Below are 18,468 nucleotides of genomic sequence, written 5' to 3'. Positions count from 1 at the left end.
GTCATAGTGATAAGGAGGTGTCAGAGCCTGGAGTCTTGTAGACCATCACTCAGGATGGGACGCCACTCCAAGTGGCAGCATTTGTCAGAAGGTGGTGTTAGATTCCTTGTCTCTAACGCCAACACGCGCTATTGACAACCTTGACATCAGGCTGGTCAGTGCCCTCTGAACCCTCCCACTTCCTTTTTCTGACATGGGCATGTTGATGCCCTTATCAAGGCCACAGCAACAGTACAAATGGAAAAAATACATGTCACATCATCACCTACTGTAGCTTCAGCTGTTAACAGACGGAAACAGATAACATTAATGGAATAACAGTGTGGAACTTTCTAACTTGAGAGGATCCTCACTCTACATGCAGATTTACATAAGCCAAGTGTGCAGGGGAGAGATATTGACTGACAGTGAACAAATTGAGCTACCATTGGGAAGGTTATTTAAAACTGAAATAGCTAATGTCTCTTACATGATCTGACATGTTGGACATCCTGTTGTTCAGAACCTCTTGATGTGGTATTGCAATATGAACAGATATAATGTGGAACCTTTGCACTCTTTTGAAGTAATTAATGTAAAAGCTTGTACTGGAGCTGGTTGACTATTGGGGGAAATGTTTTCTAAAATGGTTGGTGAAGTGCACCCAGACCCATTGCAAATTATTGACTGTTCATTGTTTATGGCCTTAAAACAGAAAGGAAAAAATGATTTTTATTGTAATACAACATTGGAAAACACAAGAACCACCTTCAGAATAGCACTGGCTAATGAAACACTCCACCTCAACAGAATCAAGTTTGCAGGATAAACATGGTCAAACTTTAAATGCCCTTTGCTGATGTTCCGGAAGTTCAGCAATCCTAACTCTCTTTATGTGGTATGTGTAAACTACTTCACAGCTGTAATTTATTACAACTTCCTAGTGTTATTTGAATATACAGTATGTTGCAGTAAAGTAGGCTTATACATTTTCATCAGTGGAGAGTAGCAGGAGACATTCATGTGATTATATGTCATTCAGTCTGTTTTCCAATATATATTTGCTTTACAGTCAATTAGAAATCAAATGTGAGGAGTTTTTAAACACCTAGATGGTTTGAGGTAAATGAAACTGAGTGATCTCATTGTCCTCCTGTCATTTGGTCATGGCTTACTGGGACACTTCAATAACAGAAACATTTGTAACATCTGTGCTGTTCCTATAAGTCAGAATGTCTGCTGTGGAAAAATCCTAATTAGCCCCCTACCTGCTAGGCTACTAACCTATCCCTGGCACAGAGAAAAGCTGTGGGCCTCTCTCCACAGTTCCTCCAAACCTTATGCACAGTCAGCTTTAAGTTCCCACCAGATTGCTAGCAATAAAATCAGAATTTGCTGCATAGAGCTTCTGCAAAAAGATGAAGATTACTTATTTCCTAAATTGCTTTATTGGCACATATATTCTACAAACCATCTGATACACAGTTAACCTGGGGAGCCTATTAGGGGCCCTGAGGGCATAGGCCTAATTGCTCATTGTTTATTAGAATTTAGACATTTTTATTGTTAGTCTTGACTGATGACCACTAAAATAAAACATAGGTCATTTCAATCATCTCAGATTAGCTGGGTTTAAAACTAATTCAGGAATATTTTAGGAATAACCTAACATCTTGTGCAGTAGGACATTATCACTCATGTAGTCCAGAACACTGAGACAAAAAGATTATCCATAAGAAACTAGTTTGTTATGGTAAATTAGCTATCATTGTTTTGATATATTAGTATTTGACAAAGAGGAAGCAAACACAAACGGTAGGCTGTCACATTTTACGGATGCATGCGCAGTTGGATCGTGGTGGGTGGAGAAGATTTTGGGGATTATTTTCGTGACCAGTTATCCAGTGCAGGTGTTAGCGTACATTATTATTGTATTTTTTTTAATTTTTTTTTTTACGATTTAGCGTTTGTAAAACGAACAGATAAACAAATGCCCGTAGCGGATTTGGACCATTACAGAAGAGGGTTAGTTAGCCAGTAGTGTGAAGCTGATGAATGTCATTTAGCGTTAGCTGTTAGCCTATGTGCTAGCAAGCTAGCCAAACATTAACGCACGGTAGTTAACATTATAGAAACTGTCAAACCGTGGATAGCCTAGATAAAGCTATTCATTTACAGTTGGTTACCACTGGGACTAACGCTACGACGTGGATCAGTCACTGTAAGTCCCAACATAACGTTTTGTTCAGATGAATCTCTAATAAACTAGCGTTAGCTTTTAGCTAACTAAAACTAGCATTAATTATGATAAAATACAGTCCAAAGATAATCCCAGTGATAGGCTAACTAACGGCAACAGAGCTCATTCACGACTAAACTGGGCAGTATTAGCTAACTTAAAGTAATGGTCTTCAACAATAGCACTTAAATCTTTATTGGTTTGAATACGTAGTCGCACTTAGTAACGGAGAAATATAAATTAGGCCAGGTTGAGTTGCCTAAATTACTAGTGAGCCATTGTGAAGAAGGATCCGCTACAAGTGTTTACTAGACTCTACCATTATCGCTAACGTTAGCTTCGTTTGCTGTGGAAAATGCTCTTAAAACAGTCATGCTTATCTGGTTTTTAATCGTTTATTATTTTTAATGGGGTTAATGCTCTCTTTGTCTGTAACCTTATAAAAACTTTGCATGTGTTTGAGTTGTTCCATAAGTGAAGCTGTCCGTGCCTGTGTTCACACAGTAGTACATGGAAGCGAAGATAGGCTCACAAGCTAAAATTTGTATTTCTAATGTCTTTTAAATTCGCTGAAATCCCACTAACTTAAGTGTCATTTTACTGTCATCTTTAAAGACCTTTAAGGGGGTTTTAAAGGCAGACACTCCAAATTGCCTTAGGTCTGTTGATTTAGACGGGTTGAACGTGATGAATCAGTTCTCTCCCTACACTTGAAATTAAGTCAGGGTGATAAGACGGATTGGACATTGTGTAGTACTTTATGGAATGCAGTGTGACGTTTTGGTTGGCATACCCATCTTAATTCTTTCCCTTTAGGTTGCTAAACGTGGACAGCTTTAAGTCAACAGTTATTTCACCTTGTACCTTCTGCCGGTGAAGGCATAGAGGATAGTACACAAAAGCCTCCCTAAGGTTGAAACTTAAGGAGCAAGATGTCAATCACGAACACTCCCACAAGTAATGATGCCTGCCTGAGCATTGTGCATAGCCTGATGTGCCACCGTCAGGGTGGAGAGAGTGAAAGCTTTGCTAAGCGAGCTATTGAAAGTCTTGTCAAGAAGCTGAAGGAGAAAAAAGATGAGCTGGATTCCCTTATCACAGCCATTACTACGAATGGAGCGCATCCCAGCAAGTGTGTAACCATACAGCGAACTTTGGATGGGCGCCTACAGGTATAGTAACAGATGCACAATTGTTTAGTGTTATACTCCTTGTAATGGTACATTACTTTCTTCTACAAGAAAATTGAAAGAGAAGATTCAGAAACATTAGCTGTGTCATTAAATATTCCTCTTCTTTCTGTGCTTTAGGTTGCGGGACGTAAAGGTTTTCCCCATGTTGTCTATGCCAGACTGTGGCGGTGGCCTGATCTACACAAGAATGAATTAAAACATGTCAAATATTGCCAGTATGCCTTTGACCTGAAATGTGACAACGTCTGTGTCAACCCATATCACTACGAGAGGGTCGTTTCTCCAGGCATTGGTAAGTAAGAATCACAGGTTTGTTAGTTCCGGCTAGATCTCGTTGTTTTAGTTAGTGATGGATAAGAACATTGCAGGCACACTGAAGGACTGTGAAGGTTTCAAGGAAATGTGTGTAACATGCTTTAGTCTGTTCAAGCAAGCAATTTTTAATTCAGTTTGAATGATTTTGATGCAAAGATGCACCCCTAGTACTCTTACTGATAAGTTCAGAGTTGCTGTGATCTGGTTGGAGAAAGTACAGATCATGTTAATGAGTTTGTATTCAGAACATTTACCTACACAAATGGATTAATATATTTCTTGTTAATGTTTTTACAGACTTATCAGGACTGACTCTTTCCAATTCAGGTAAGGAGGTGCCAAAGTTTTCCTATTTGCTTGTTGAAGATTGTGTGGCTTCCCAGCAGTCTAAACCAAGTCTATCATCTTCTGCTAGGCCCACTGCTGGTGAAAGATGAGTATGACCTTGATAACCAGCAATCTCACTCCAGCTCTGAAAGCCACTTGCAGACCATCCAGCATCCGCCGTCAAGGCCTGGTCCACAGGAAACCTTCAGCAGCCCTGCTCTGCTCCCCCCATCAGAGGCCAGCAGTTCAGCTTCAACCTCTGCTTTCTCTACTATCACTGCTGGACCCTCAAGTGAGACACTATACTGGGTCTACATGTACAGTTTATACAAAACATATGGAACATGCACTCATGTTTTATTTATTTGTTTATTTATTTATTGGGTCGGGATTTACTGTTCACGCAGGTAACATTTACTTTAGTGTTTTACTTCAAGATTAAATCTGCAACCCTTTGGCAACACAACTGTTTGTAATTTATATTTACAGATCCTACACCCAGCTGGAGCAGGAACAGCAGCTTCACCCCCACGGTGCCTCAACACCAGAATGGGCATCTACAGCATCATCCACCCATGCCTCACACAGGGCATTACTGTGAGTGGGGGGAAAAACTGGATGCATTCTGCAAAACTCTCACATCAAGCCTGAAAAATAGTTTGTAACATTTCAGACAACTTACAGATGTGAACATACATTATGTTTATTCTGTATTTTCTTTTTATTTTCTTACTATTAGAATAATGATCTTTGTTAACCTGTTATTTGGCTTAACAGTGACTGGCTGGAGGACATTATGATTATAATAGAGGTGTTACTTCACCAGTGATTCTGGGACAGGGCAGCCCAGATATCTATATTTACATTATTATTATAATAAATTTATTAAAAGTTTATGGATGTGTGACCAGCCAATGCGAAATGTACTGTGAATGAAATAAAAAATGTGTTCATCATAATATTCCTCAAGTGCCAGGGTGTTTGATGAATCTGTTCATCTTGAGTGCCATTACCTCTTGATCTCTTCTTTATTTCTGTTATTCTTCAGAAATAAGTATAGATCACATCTGAAGCACTGATGTGGTTTGAAAATTTTCTGTTCATAATTAATATCGGCATATGTTCTTACAGGGCCTGTTACTAATGAAATTGCATTTCAGCCCCCCATATCCAATCACCCTGGTGAGTAACGTGCTGCAGATGCAAGACAGTCCGTATATTTACCCATAATATATTTTAAAACTGTAATCAGTGCAACCCGTTTGACCTGAGGTTGCTTGTTGGTTTGTTCCAGCTCCAGAATATTGGTGCTCCATTGCATATTTTGAGATGGATGTCCAGGTTGGAGAGACATTTAAGGTGCCATCCACATGTCCAATTGTGACTGTGGATGGCTATGTGGATCCATCAGGAGGGGATCGCTTCTGCCTGGGCCAGCTGAGCAATGTCCACAGGACAGAGAACATTGAGAGAGCTAGGTACTCCACCACATTCTTTGAAATATCCATCCATCCATCCATCCATTTTCTTCCGCTTATCCGGGGCCGGGTTGAAATATGTCATCTCAAAGTCATTCAAGCAATTGGTATTTAGTGTTTGTCTGTTTTTATGACAAGTTATTAACGGCTATGCAAATGTCTCACTGCTCTGACTCTTCTTGGTTATTTTTTTACCCTTCTTTCTGTCCTTAGGCTCCACATTGGGAAAGGTGTGCAGTTGGAGTGCAAAGGTGAAGGAGATGTCTGGGTGCGCTGTTTGAGTGATCATGCAGTGTTTGTGCAGAGCTATTACCTGGATCGAGAGGCTGGACGTGCCCCTGGAGATGCAGTTCACAAGATCTACCCCAGTGCTTACATCAAGGTGAGATCCCATTCTCATACAGTGAAAAGCAGAAACAAGTAGTGTCTTTAGAAAACCCACCTGAATAGTTCTTGCTGCTGGCATGTATTTACATACACACATGGGGGTGATAGTGGCTCACGAGATAGGGCAGTTGTCTCCTGACCAGCAAGTTGGTGGTTCGACTCCAAGTGCCTAAGTGTCCCTGAGCAAGACATTGAACCCTGAATTACTCCCGGTGGCTTGACTAGCGCCGTTGTGTGGCAGCCTGTCGTCATCGTTGTGTGAATGGTGTATCATCTCCTGTAAAGCACTTTGGCCAGTGCAACACACTGTGGAAAAATGCGCTATATAAATACAGTCCATTTACCATTAATCCAGTTATAATGCAGTTAAGGCTCTAATGTGAGTAAAGTGGGGCAGTCATTAAAACCCTACTCATATGTTAATGCACTTGTGCTCAGAACTGAAATAACATTTAATCACAATAAAATATGTGGGTCATCCCCTTTTTAGTTGTTATTCAAGTGAATTTCAGACATGCAGTATATACTGTACATATTCAAACTGTGACCTAGTTATATTAATAAACCCTTACAGTATTAGTAGTCAGTCATTTAGTAGACATTACTTCAGTTTTCATTTAATATCTTAAGCTTTTCATCATTTGTCTTGTCCCCTGTCAGGTGTTTGACTTGCGTCAATGCCACAGGCAGATGCAGCAGCAGGCAGCAACAGCAGAGGCAGCAGCTGCTGCCCAGGCAGCAGCAGTGGCTGGAAACATTCCTGGACCTGGCTCTGTGGGAGGCATCGCCCCTGCCATCAGTGAGTGTTCTTCCTGCTGCTCTTACCCTTTAGCAAGTGTATTATTATGATTGCTCCTCATCAATGTTCTCCATGGGCATGTGGAGTCCAGGCTAATATCAGGGACTTCTTTATGGCGCTAGAATGCTCAGCATTGTGAGAAAAAGAATTACAGAGCAGCATGAACAGATGAAAAGTGACCAGCAATGTCAATTAATGACTAATAAAAGGCTGGAAATTAGGCTCCATTGTCTTAATGGATAATTGATATTCAGTCAGCATGTCTTGAATAAATTGGACTGTCCCCATTCTTAAATTTATCCTTGCTTTAGGCAAACTGGATTGTGAAACTGTATTATAAAGGACAAAATACATACTGGGTCGGGATGGGGTAATATGTTAATATAAAAAATATAATATCACTAAGCATATTTGAGACTGCAGGATGTGGCTAAAGAGCTGGTTAAGCCCCTTTTCCCTCACCAGCTCAACTTGCCTCGCCTAATTTGTGTTTCCATCAGTCAAATGTTGAGAATAGCACCTGGTACCTGCTAATATTTTAGGTATCACCTCTGTCAAGGTTCCGAGCGAGCAGAGGTGATACCAAAATGTGACGTGTAAACACTGCAAACTAGCGACTGGTCAGAGAAATTCTGTCAACACGCGAGATGTCCTGGAGCAAAGAAAGCGCCATTTTTAAAAACTGTTATTTAACACTAACTGCTACTTTACATCCACATACCGAGAATCAAGAACAGCAAGAACCTTCGATGTCCTCTGCTGTTACTGTGTCGGTCACTGACAACGTCACAGCAGTGTAATGCGGTGTTGCTATGACAACCAGCTACACCGAGAAATGACCATCTGCAGTGGAAAACCAAGCACCTGGTACCAAAAGCAAGTAGGGTTGAGCTGGTACCAGGCAACAAAAAAAGCGGCTTTAGAGTCTAAAAACAGACCAAACAAGAATGAACTGGCCGTTACACTGCATTTCTTTTTGGTGTTAAGTTTGTTTCCTGGCATTGTGAGATGTTTGATAACGCAGATTGAATATCTACCCAGTAAATGTTAGAATAATTAGATTCAACATCCGAAAGTGTTAAGTCACTAGGAAAGTTGGCTCAGTGCACAGCCACAAGAACACAAGAGGTAGAATAAATATAGTATGACATGAGTGGCCTAATCTGAGGGGGAGATGTGTGTATGGCGGTAGTACTTTTTCCACAACTTTTACTTTGGTACACAGTAACTTTTCTAAAATATCCCTGCTTTGCTTTGGCCTTTAAATCAAATCAAATCAAATTTTATTTGTATAGTGCCAAATCACAACAAAAGTAATCTCAGGACTCTTTACAAAGTAAGGTCTAGACCTTACTGTTATCAATATTATTACATAGGGAAAACCCAACAAATCCCCCTCGAGCAAGCACTTGACTTTAGTACCGCATTGATCTAAAAATTGCTACTGATACATCCCCTGCAGGTTTGTCTGCTGCTGCGGGCATTGGGGTGGATGACCTGCGCAGGCTGTGCATCCTGCGGATGAGCTTCGTGAAGGGCTGGGGGCCCGACTACCCAAGACAAAGCATCAAAGAGACGCCCTGTTGGATTGAGATCCATTTACACCGAGCTCTACAGCTGCTGGATGAAGTTCTGCACACCATGCCCATAGCTGACCCGCAACCTCTTGACTGATTTAAAATCATGATGTGTATAGAAAAAAAAAATTAGACAGTACTTTTAGTAGACCACTCCACCTATAGGCCTGGGGTGCCAAAGGAGGACTGCAACCAGAGGGATACTGGGTAGGTTGTAAGAGGTTGTAACAAGGACGTAATGGCTGGCAGCATAGTCCAGACGCAGGTCTTTCAAACCAGTCAGTATACTGAGCGAGACTCCAGGTCTGTTACTTCAGTGACTTCCAAGCAGCAGCTGGAGGAACATGAGTCACAATGGGAGGGGTTGTAGCACACTGGAAACATGCTGCCAAGAGGATGCACGTATAAAAGGAAGCAAGTATTCTGACATTGTTCCCCAACTGGAGTTGCATAACATCATGAAGTGAACAAGGCTGTCATTCTCTTTATACAGGAATACAAATGTATTTAATAAGCAATATTGCTGAACAAAACAAATGCACCATCACAAGAGAATGCAGGGCCTTTAAGAATTCAAGATGTTCGGAGCTCCCATAGCAGATTTACAAAATTCTTTTTTGAACTACTTGGAGAGCAAACTCTGAAGCTTCGAGTTGAGCACAATGTGGCGGTTTGTATTGGATACAAACTTTACTCTGTCTGAATATATTAAATGTGATTTCAGTTGGAGTATACTGCCGGTCCAGTCCTCCTTGGTTGGCTCTCCGGTGCTGACATCATGTAAGTCGAGTTTTTTTTTTCCTTTTCTCACAGATCAGGACGTTTATACAACATCGTGGTATTTAAAACTCATGTTCTTGTAAGATATCCAAAATATTTTTAAATGCTGATGGTCCTTATTTGATGTTTTTGTTTTATATTCTCCTTTTGAATAGTTGTTTTTAACCATGTAAAGAGCATTTGGAAAAACCCATTTTAGCAGATCTCTGCTTCCCTTTTAACTCTGTAAAACCTTCCTGCTCTTCCTCCACCAGTCAAGCCTGTTGTGAGATTGAGAAGTTATGTTTTCTACTAATGGTTTTCAAACCCCAGAGTTCATTTAAATCATAATGTTTTTTTTTTTTTTTTAAAATGAGTATAACATCTGTGTAATCTGATTTCTATTTGTCATTTTTTAATTAGGTGCTCACATAGTCTCAGCACTATTAATTTGCCCAAGTATTTAGTTTTCTTTCATGGAGTGGTTACCTGTTGTATCCAAATAATCTGTTAGCATAGCTGGAACTTTTTTCTTGATAATTATCTAGGTGAGATCCATGAAAAACTGGGTTATGTTGTCTGACCAAAATCTTTTTTCAGCGTCAAACACTCCATGACAGCAGGTTTGGAAAGCGTGTTTAGCTCTGTTCTGGCAAAATGATGATTTTGTTGAACATATTAGGTTGTGGCGTTGGAGTGGCTCCTTAAATTGCTACTTATAACTGTTTAACATCCAATTTTCAAACCTACAGGTGGCAAATCTTTGATACTAAAAAGATGCATGTTGGGTGAAGCGTCAAAATTTAAGATGGCTCACCGCCATCCATTTTAATTTGAGTATTACTTGGATGACGGTTGCTGTGATGTGGTGTAAAGGAAGCAAGAATTGATCTCTGCGAGGAAGTGTAAGCCATATCGATGCCAAATATACCATAAAAAGAGTGAAAAGGTTAATAATGACAACGGTCATTTCAGTGCTACGTTGCTTGTAATAGGTTGGTTTTAATGATCAACTGAATGATTTTAGTTTTTGGTTAACACTAGTCAAAAATATTTTATTTGGAGCTCTGTTCATCTACAGCTGTTGTTGTTTCCCCCCTACCTTTACAGTAATGAACCACTGTGGTCATAAGTGAAGACCATTAAAAAAAAAAATGCTGTATAATTTTCAGGAAATGCAAGTTCCTGCCCATCTTAATCTTTACAATACATTCTGAACACAACTGACTTTAAAAGATATGTGTTTATATGTATGAATATGGTTAAATAAAATTCAACGGACTAACGCTATTGTTGTCATTTGAGTGTGCGAGCCAAAATTACGAGAAAAGACTTTGACTTTGAACAAGAAAACGTTTATTACTGCAAAGACAAGTCACAAATTTTAAGAAAACAACACTAAGAAGCTAGCCTGAGCTGAGATCTGAAATATTCAGAAAACCAAACTACGTGTCTTTAATAGTTTGTATATTCATCAATACGACACACTAAATGATGTCTTTATAAATATAAAAGTCCCCCAATTGTCCTCATCAAATACACAATACAAATCACCCTACATGGGTTGGTTTGCTTGCCAATTTGAGTCGATACAGTATATGAAGAAAACTTAACGGCACACAAAAAGAGAGTCACGTGAAATTTGTGTGTATATATTATCAGATACCATACATTATCCAACTAAGAGTAAAAAGAAATCACAGAAGCACTTAAGCCAACATATGTAAATGATAAAATGTTCACCAAAAGAAATCAATTAAGACAAATAAATATACATTTTCCTTTTGATATATATACACATTTTTGTCTAGGGTGAATCAAAAACCTTTCCCAAATGCCACTGCCAAATGCTTGTGCTTGCATTAGAGCGTGCTACAGATGGCCACGACTCACTAGACTGTCAAATGGCACTTCAAAACATCCAAATACAAATCTCAAACAGGTCACAGCATTCAGAGAAATATCATTGACAAAAGAAATCACAACCATGAGAAAACAAGTCATGAGAGCATTTTAATTACAGTAACTCTCCTTGTTCATTAACCAGTTCTATACAATAAAAAGCTGTTTGCAGATAATCTACTGTGTGTACACTAAGTGCGCGCGCGCGTGTGTGTGTGTGTGTGTGTGTGTGTGTGTGTGAGTGTGTTGTCACATCCAGTAAATAATATATAGTTCTGTCTGAGGACTTGGCTATATGCTTCCTCAGGGATGGTGTTTTCTCAGTGGCAGCCCTGTGCAATGGAACGTCTGCTCTGAGAGCCTCTATCTGTAGCCCAGCAGAGACCCAACAGTCACTCAGGTCATCTGCTCTGGCCGGGGCAAAATTAAAGGCACTGGAGTCTGCTATGGGTCAGTGAAGCTGCCATGTTTGACCAGGTGAAGAGGCATTTCTATGTTTTTGCTCTTATGACAACTTGAGGACTACCTTTCTGGTTTGAAACAACTGTTACAAAAACACTTAATTCTCAATTTCATCGACACTTGGAAAATAATGTAGAATTGTGTTGGCAGCATTAACATTAGTCTTGTCATAACCAGGCAGGCTTTGAGATGCAGAAAGCTGAATCATTGTCTGGCACGCAAGTCTGTGTAAAAATAAAATGTGAAGGGGGGACAAAACAAAACAAAACTGACAAATACAGTTTCCAGCAGCACATGATAGGCGTGCATGATCCTAAAGCACACAATTAAGATAAGAAAAAAAAAATTAAGCCATTGTCACCTCAGGCACAAAATAATACCTTACCATCTATGGTGGTATAGTTAATTTATATGACAAGGGAGCTGAGATTCATATGAAAATTATTCAATGAGATAAAGGTAAAAATGCCATAGTCTAGATTATACATCCTGCAAAACCTTCATTCCTAACCTGTACATACTACTGAGATTTACAGTGTATTTTAAAAATTTTAGTCGGACAGAAACCCATCACTTTTTACAACTTTAGGTCTCAAAAATTCAGTGAGAGCTGTAAGTCAGTCAAGTGAGCTCTTGGGAACGGGGCACTTTTCTTATTTTACACAGCTATGAAGTGAACATTAAATAAGTGAAGCTCTGAGGAAAGTATAAGAAAGTAATTAGGGATAATGTTTTTGTATCCATTCAATTTTTATTTTACATTTTCATTACCTTCTGCATGTTCTCTCAGCTTGTGTTTGATAGTTTAGAAAGTTCACTATGGGCACAGACTGATATAAACAAGATGCCCCAGGCCTTCAGCTTCTCAAAGTTTACTGACTTTTTCTTGCAGACTTTCCAAACTGCAAACTACAATACGATAAAGATAGCCAAATGTGTATGTGCTCAATTCCTAGGCATAACCCAGACATTTCAAAGTAGTAGGGATCAGGGTATGGCTACAGTATGACATGTATACCATAGATTTAACAAATAAGGAACGTGTCTTTGGGATTACTTTTATTTACTTTTAGTTATTTTTCTTATTTCCCAAAGTGTCTTAGAAGTGACTTAAAGCATCCGTGAGAGTCCACTGATGCAGTAACCTAAATGACACACAGTATTAGCACTTTCCCACCTTCCTGTACTGCTAAGCATGTTTTCTACACAAAAACTCCTCTTAAAGGAATTGTTGGACAATAACCTAAAAAGACTTATTACAGCAAATGCAACTTTTTTTTTTTTTTTTTACCGTTAATCAACCTATACATGACTTAAAAAAAAAAAAAAAAAACAACAAAAAATCCTTCCTGTCCTTCTGTACAGTAGGTCTGCTCTTTGCAGTGGTATAATTATCAGTACCAGTTATATTCATCTAAATCAAAAACACCAATAGAATAAATAAACATTTCTGCAGCAAAATGGTGCCGACCGTGAAAAACAGAACGAAAACTATTTTAGTAACGAAATCTTCTGACTTAGAGGATTAATCTCAATAGTGTCCACAACATAGAAGGCTATAACAGTTCAAGTATAGATGTAGTCTAATGAGTCAGAAGTTAGTCCCTATGCCTTTCCCATTTCACAGTCTATGAACTAATTACAGAGGAGCTACCAAAGAAAACAATCACATATAAACAGTTACCCACATAAAAAGCAACAAATATACGTAGTGTATTATCATTATATATACTATACATATATATTATATCTCTCTTTGAATATCAGAAAATATCTACTTTTGGTCCACTGTACAAAGATGATATTTAAACAGGGAACAAAGCATGAAGCATTTTAATGGGCTAAAAACTGAAATGATAATGTATCAGAGGTGAGAGAAAAGCACTGCAGATTTTCTCTGACATGTTGAGATTTGTGCAGTACAGTGGTGTGTGTGCAATAAGGTTTGGTGACTGTGCTGCACGCATCAAAGGGCTGGCACCACTGGTTTGAGGTAGGGTGACTGATGGATGTGTTCCAACACATGCACACAAGCACGCAGACACACAGGCATATATATATATATATATATATATATACACACACACACACACACACACACACACCCACACACACATACATACACATGCACATAAAAACACAGTGCAGACGTCTGCGTTCGCTGTCTCACACACACGGACACACACCACCCAACGACAAAGGCTAATGCGAGAGTAGGCCTCAAGAGAGCAGAGTGAGAGCAGGAGCAAGGCTAAAGACCATGATTCAGATAAATAATAAGCTTAGTAGAGCTGATCCAAAGCAAACAACCAGTGTGTCTGTGCCTGCATCCCTTCTTCTCAACACTGATGAGCCAGCCCAAATCCAGCCACAAGTCACCAGAAAGCCAAATCTGTGGCTGGGACAATCCACAGGGGCTGCGGGCTCTCTACACCACATTGTCAGGACTACAAGGACAGCTGCATTTACGGATAAGGCACTACGATAAAGCCGAGGTACATTAAATCCCTGACATTCCTTCTGCTCAGCAACATGGCACTGTGGGACAGGAAAAAGCTCTCTGGTGGCCCAAGTGGCTCGCCCTCAGCTTCTTCTTGTTGGTTATTTTTTGGTCCATCACAGAGTTAAGAAATTTCTTTAAGACAAACTACAAAACTAGGGGAGCATATGCAGTAAGTTGTTTTCACGATTACAGTTCATTATGTAAACCACACTAAAGAGCATCTAAAGGTAACAAAGGCAGCTTGCACTGAGGACATGGTTTTGTACAGCTGTTCTTTTCAATCTCATTTCTTTATACGCGAGTAGCAGCACAGATTTCTTTAGTAGTTTTCTTCTGTGGCTAGAAGCTGTAAGTAGTTATCGGTGGGTGGCTACCAAATAATTTTCAAACTGAACAGGCAAAACTGCCCTATTATCCTCATAACCGTCATGCATACATAGAAAGTCATCCCTTTGTTTTTTAAGCTACATACAATACTCAAAATTGTTCAGCCAAAAATTTATCAGCAGTTGGAATGCATGTTGACATAAATCATACCAAAATTAGGAGGGATAATTAGAAATTGAAACAAAACACAATGATAGCACCATGATATTTGGACAATACCAATTTAAAGTACAGCAAAACTATGTACAGTAGGTGAAGGGTTTGAGTCAATGACTTTGCTCCACTGGGACTAGTGACGTGGATTTGAGCTCTGAGACATCAGTAGTATGTAGGAATTTAATTTTCCTTCAAGGTAAAACGTGTCTGTATATACAGACAGAGCCGAAAAGTCATGCCTAACCAGGAAACATCTAACTGTTCCTATTAGTCCTTTTCCTCCAGGTCCCTTCCACCAGCTGCCGCATTGTGATAAAGCACAGACTTATGGGATGACACCACATCCAGAATCTAAGCAGTCAGAGATGGACAGCACATCTTGGCCAGAGTATCAGCACTCTAGCACTTCTCCATTGGCCAGGCTGGATAGGAAGAGGACAGCGTGTCCACACAAGTGCAGAGACAATGCATGAAACAGATGGAGACATCTAGACTTACATAGAAAAAGATATGTGGAGAGTGAGACATCAAAAATAGGCCAGACATGGTTGGCTGTGCCCTCAGACCCTCAAACGGAGGCGTAGGTGTTGCCTGTGGCGCTGCAGTGGCGGATAGTGGGAGTACCAGCTGAGGGGGTGAGGATGTGCTCAGTGTGGTCCTGCGGGGGCTGGGGCAGCGAGTGGAGGACACCTGGCTGCACAACACCCACCACAGGGTGGGACCCATCCTCTAGTGCCCCGACCTGAATCACCTGGATAACCTCATGCTCAGACTTCTCCCGCTTGGGAAGAGGTTCCCCGGACTCCTCTGTGTCCTCCTCTAAGTCGCTGTCCATCCCACTTGTTTCATCTACGGAATAGAAAGCAACATATATGGAACGCTGAACAATATATCCCATTGTCCCATCATCACTTCTTGGTCCAGTCATTTTGGCTTTGCTGAACATGCCTTTATGCCTAATACAACAATATTAAAGTCAGTATAATGTGTGTACATAATTTACTGTAGGTGTGATGCCTACTGTATTTCACTTGTGCTAGTTCCAAATAAAAATGTAAGATCCAGTTCAACCACATACTCAACTGCTTGTAGCTGACCAATGAATTCAGCTGATTGTAAACACAAAATGTCTTCTGAATATAATTACTGCTCAACAGTCACACTGACTGGCGACAGTGTTTTTTCTAGCATGTTTTCTACCACATAAATTTTGCCACATACCTTTATCGGTGTTAGTGAGGGATAGCGTGTTAAGGGTGTCAAACTGAAACAGACACAAAAAATTCACATTGTTTAAATTTTTTGTAGTCTAAACATGCAGCTAGATTCTAATTTTGTAAAAGCTCTCTTCTGGAATGATTTCACTGACAGATATAAAATGTCCAAACAGGTCATTTTACATCTGACATACAATATATCAATCATATAATCTAGAATATCATGGTGGCAATGTTATGCTATGAAACAGAAAAGCAAAACTAAGCAAAATTGTACAGTTGTACCTCCCCCATGACGCCAATGGGTGTTTCTCCAGTAGCTTGGGCCACCCGATGCTCCACTAGGTAAAACATGTACTCATCATACAGCAGGCGAATCAGGTGGAAGGAACCAAAGCTGGCAGCACTGCGTAGGGTCAGGTCCCTGATCACCATTGAACTGCAGAGGCATGACATAAACGTTAAGTGTTTTGTCTCTTCAAAGCTGCACAGTCTCAGATGCATCTCAGTATGGATATTTTGTTGCAGACCTGTAGAAGGACCATTTGAGCAGGAACTGCCGAGCTGCCCTCGGGAAGCTGGGCCGATGCTCGTAGGGCTTGAGCACCTGAGTGACCACATTGTCCAGCCAGGCTGCCCATTGCTCCAAAGAGCTTTGCTGCTGTAGTGTGGCCTTGAAGTCCTGCTCCAAGTGCTGAACCACTCCCTCCTCACACTGGCACACCCATGATGCCTGCTCCTGTCCAGCAACACGGGGAAAGAACTGGAGGTTTAAACTTGTACAGTGAAAGTGAAACAAATGTATATTCTTTTGCCATCAGAAGCACCACCTCTGAATATCCAAACACAAAGAGCTGTTCTGACCTGTACATTGGCAAAATCAACACGGTTGAGATCACTCAGCATCTGGTTGATCTGAGACGTGTTTTGCAACACAGCACGTGCCGCCTGAGCCAGGTGATTCAGAGATGTGTATCTGCGTAGTGTTTGCGCAAAGGCACTAACAGCGGCAATCTGTGAAATTAATGCACCAAAAAGCCAGGTGTTTCCTACTTCAAGTTTACTGTACAAATCTGATAAAATATATGTATTAATTTTATATTTTAAAAACAGTAATGTGACTTTTGTGCAGCATTTTCACAAAGGCAAACTGTATGAATGTTTTAACAATGTACCTTGGTCTGGATCATTCTCTGTGGAATGGCATTCATGGCATTATTAAGCCAACCTTCCAGGCTTTTGGCAAAGTTGCGAATGGCTTGAGTCAAGGCACCTGAAAAACACAAACAAAAAGAAAACAAACAACAAATTAATTATGACATGGCAAACATTAACACAACACAGAAGTAAACATGAGAGATGTCTAACTGTGGCTCACTGGGAATGGGTCTCAGGACATCAGGAATGAGGATCTCCACAAGGGCCTGGTACATTAGATGGTCACAGGTGCTCATCCATTTGAGTACAGCCTCGTTTCTGCACAGCACCAATAGCTGTGATCGGGGGAGACGTGCTTCAATCTCACTAACGCTGCTATACAAAAACAAAACAAACATAAAAAACTTCACACTTTGCATTTGCATTTCCTAAAATGAATAATTTTCCTATCTATAATGGTTAACACGTCGCTCTTTTCTAGTATGACATTTATAGACCCAATAATAAAACTGACCTCATACAATATATCATCAGCTTGACTTCACCTGTTTTCTGTTAGAGTTGCACCCTCTACTGAGTCAGGGGGAGAATAACGCCAGAACGTCTGCCACAGCTTCTCAATTAGACTGAACTGGAGGTTCACAACCACATCCAGGATAGCCTGAAACACAAGTTGAGAAGGAAAACAATTTTGAAAAGTGTTCACTGCAGCTGCTTATTAAAATATGAAGACATGGTCCCTTTGAAAACTGCTGACCATGAGGTCTATGAATTATCCCATAATAACAGGTTATTGACTGATGTTTTTTCAGTTTTCTAAGGAATTTTTTTTTAATTCCATTAGCATCCATTGCATTGACACTGCAGCATGCATGGGTGTCTCAAATCCATGGATGAGCCAAGTTTTCCAGATATTAGGACAGTGGTGATTGAAAACTTCACAAGAGGAAGAGAAAATCCTCTTCCAAAATGCCAGCAGCTGCCAGCTATGAATCTTTCCATCTCACTGTAAACACATATGGCCTTTCCTAAAGTTTACACACTCTTAAACAAGACAAGGTTTTATTATTATTATTAGAATTTTTGGTCTTACCAGTCTTTTCTTATTAAAGATAGCTTAAATAAGATTAAACTTTGCAGTGAAAATGAAAAGAATGTACTTTATCTAACCTCACAGTGCTCTCTGTAAAGGGACTGGAGAGCTTTCACATCCTCAGGACTGATGTTCTCTGTATTGCTCTGTCCCAGGTCCAGTTCTACAAAGTCAGGGAGTGCTCGCGATGCATCTGTTGGGGAAAAATAAGTGAAGAAATGCACCACCATGGAATAATCTTTCATTATAATAATCTGAAGTCAGTGCATTTCACATTTTACAAACATTCAGATAAAATGCAAAGCTGCTGACCTAGGAACTGCTGGTGGTGTTGGCTCTGTGCAATGACAGACTGCTCTGCTGCACCAGGATGGTGCTGGCCTCCACCTGAGTAATTCTCCCCAGAGCTGCCATCAAACTTCTGCACCGGCTTGAACCTGAAATGACATGGCTCACCTCAGCATCTTTAAAGACCAGGACAGTACTGCATGTCTGCATGCATGCATTGCTGCCTGTGTACCTCTGTTTCTGCTGAAC

The 18,468-nt window shown here is 40.2% G+C and overlaps 2 protein-coding genes across 7 annotated transcripts in view; one reads left to right on the top strand and one right to left on the bottom strand.

Annotated features, from left to right (window-relative positions):
* The first annotated feature begins 1,707 nt into the window (after window positions 1-1,707).
* On the top strand, window positions 1,708-10,208 carry smad4a (SMAD family member 4a). 5 transcript variants are annotated; one of them, XM_020618655.1, is made up of 11 exons: window positions 1,708-1,794; window positions 3,035-3,390; window positions 3,529-3,703; window positions 4,024-4,053; window positions 4,142-4,345; window positions 4,543-4,650; window positions 5,185-5,235; window positions 5,348-5,531; window positions 5,745-5,913; window positions 6,579-6,717; window positions 8,180-10,208. In XM_020618655.1, the coding sequence occupies exons 2-11, from the start codon at window positions 3,151-3,153 to the stop codon at window positions 8,389-8,391; spliced, it is 1,512 nt and encodes a 503-aa protein (XP_020474311.1). In that variant the 5' UTR covers window positions 1,708-1,794; window positions 3,035-3,150; the 3' UTR covers window positions 8,392-10,208. The 5 variants fall into 5 exon arrangements, with proteins under 5 accessions (XP_020474311.1, XP_020474313.1, XP_020474312.1 ...); XM_020618657.1 differs by lacking the exon at window positions 1,708-1,794 and adding an exon at window positions 1,819-1,837; XM_020618656.1 differs by lacking the exon at window positions 1,708-1,794 and adding an exon at window positions 1,846-1,889.
* A 3,321-nt stretch (window positions 10,209-13,529) lies between these two features.
* The window catches only part of rfx3 (regulatory factor X, 3 (influences HLA class II expression)), a 13,130-nt gene continuing 8,191 nt past the window's right edge, over window positions 13,530-18,468 (bottom strand). Inside the window, exons 7-17 of one of the 2 annotated variants that reach the window (XM_020618652.1) lie at window positions 18,452-18,468; window positions 18,244-18,368; window positions 18,009-18,124; window positions 17,384-17,499; window positions 17,059-17,210; window positions 16,856-16,953; window positions 16,545-16,694; window positions 16,211-16,419; window positions 15,966-16,119; window positions 15,685-15,727; window positions 13,530-15,312 (exon numbers count right to left, since the gene is read on the bottom strand). The exon at window positions 18,452-18,468 is cut by the window's right edge and continues 148 nt beyond it. In XM_020618652.1, the coding sequence (XP_020474308.1) occupies window positions 15,032-15,312; window positions 15,685-15,727; window positions 15,966-16,119; window positions 16,211-16,419; window positions 16,545-16,694; window positions 16,856-16,953; window positions 17,059-17,210; window positions 17,384-17,499; window positions 18,009-18,124; window positions 18,244-18,368; window positions 18,452-18,468 (1,461 nt within the window). In that variant the 3' untranslated portion in view covers window positions 13,530-15,031. Of the gene's footprint in view, window positions 15,313-15,684; window positions 15,728-15,965; window positions 16,120-16,210; window positions 16,420-16,544; window positions 16,695-16,855; window positions 16,954-17,058; window positions 17,214-17,383; window positions 17,500-18,008; window positions 18,125-18,243; window positions 18,369-18,451 lie in introns of both variants that reach the window. The other variant, XM_020618651.1, reaches the window with a different exon arrangement.

The sequence above is a fragment of the Monopterus albus genome, unplaced genomic scaffold (genome assembly GCF_001952655.1).
Source record: "Monopterus albus unplaced genomic scaffold, M_albus_1.0 scaffold208.1, whole genome shotgun sequence".
Taxonomy (NCBI): Eukaryota; Metazoa; Chordata; class Actinopteri; order Synbranchiformes; family Synbranchidae; genus Monopterus; species Monopterus albus.
This window is presented reverse-complemented; position numbering and strand designations above follow the sequence as displayed.

Excerpts from the sequence above, each read along its gene's own strand:
- smad4a (XM_020618655.1), top strand. The coding sequence starts at position 3,151 with ATGTCAATCACGAACACTCCCACAAGTAATGATGCCTGCCTGAGCATT. Across the intron at positions 4,346-4,542 it reads TATCACTGCTGGACCCTCAA|ATCCTACACCCAGCTGGAGC; the intron begins GTGAGACACTAT and ends TTATATTTACAG. Across the intron at positions 5,914-6,578 it reads ACCCCAGTGCTTACATCAAG|GTGTTTGACTTGCGTCAATG; the intron begins GTGAGATCCCAT and ends GTCCCCTGTCAG.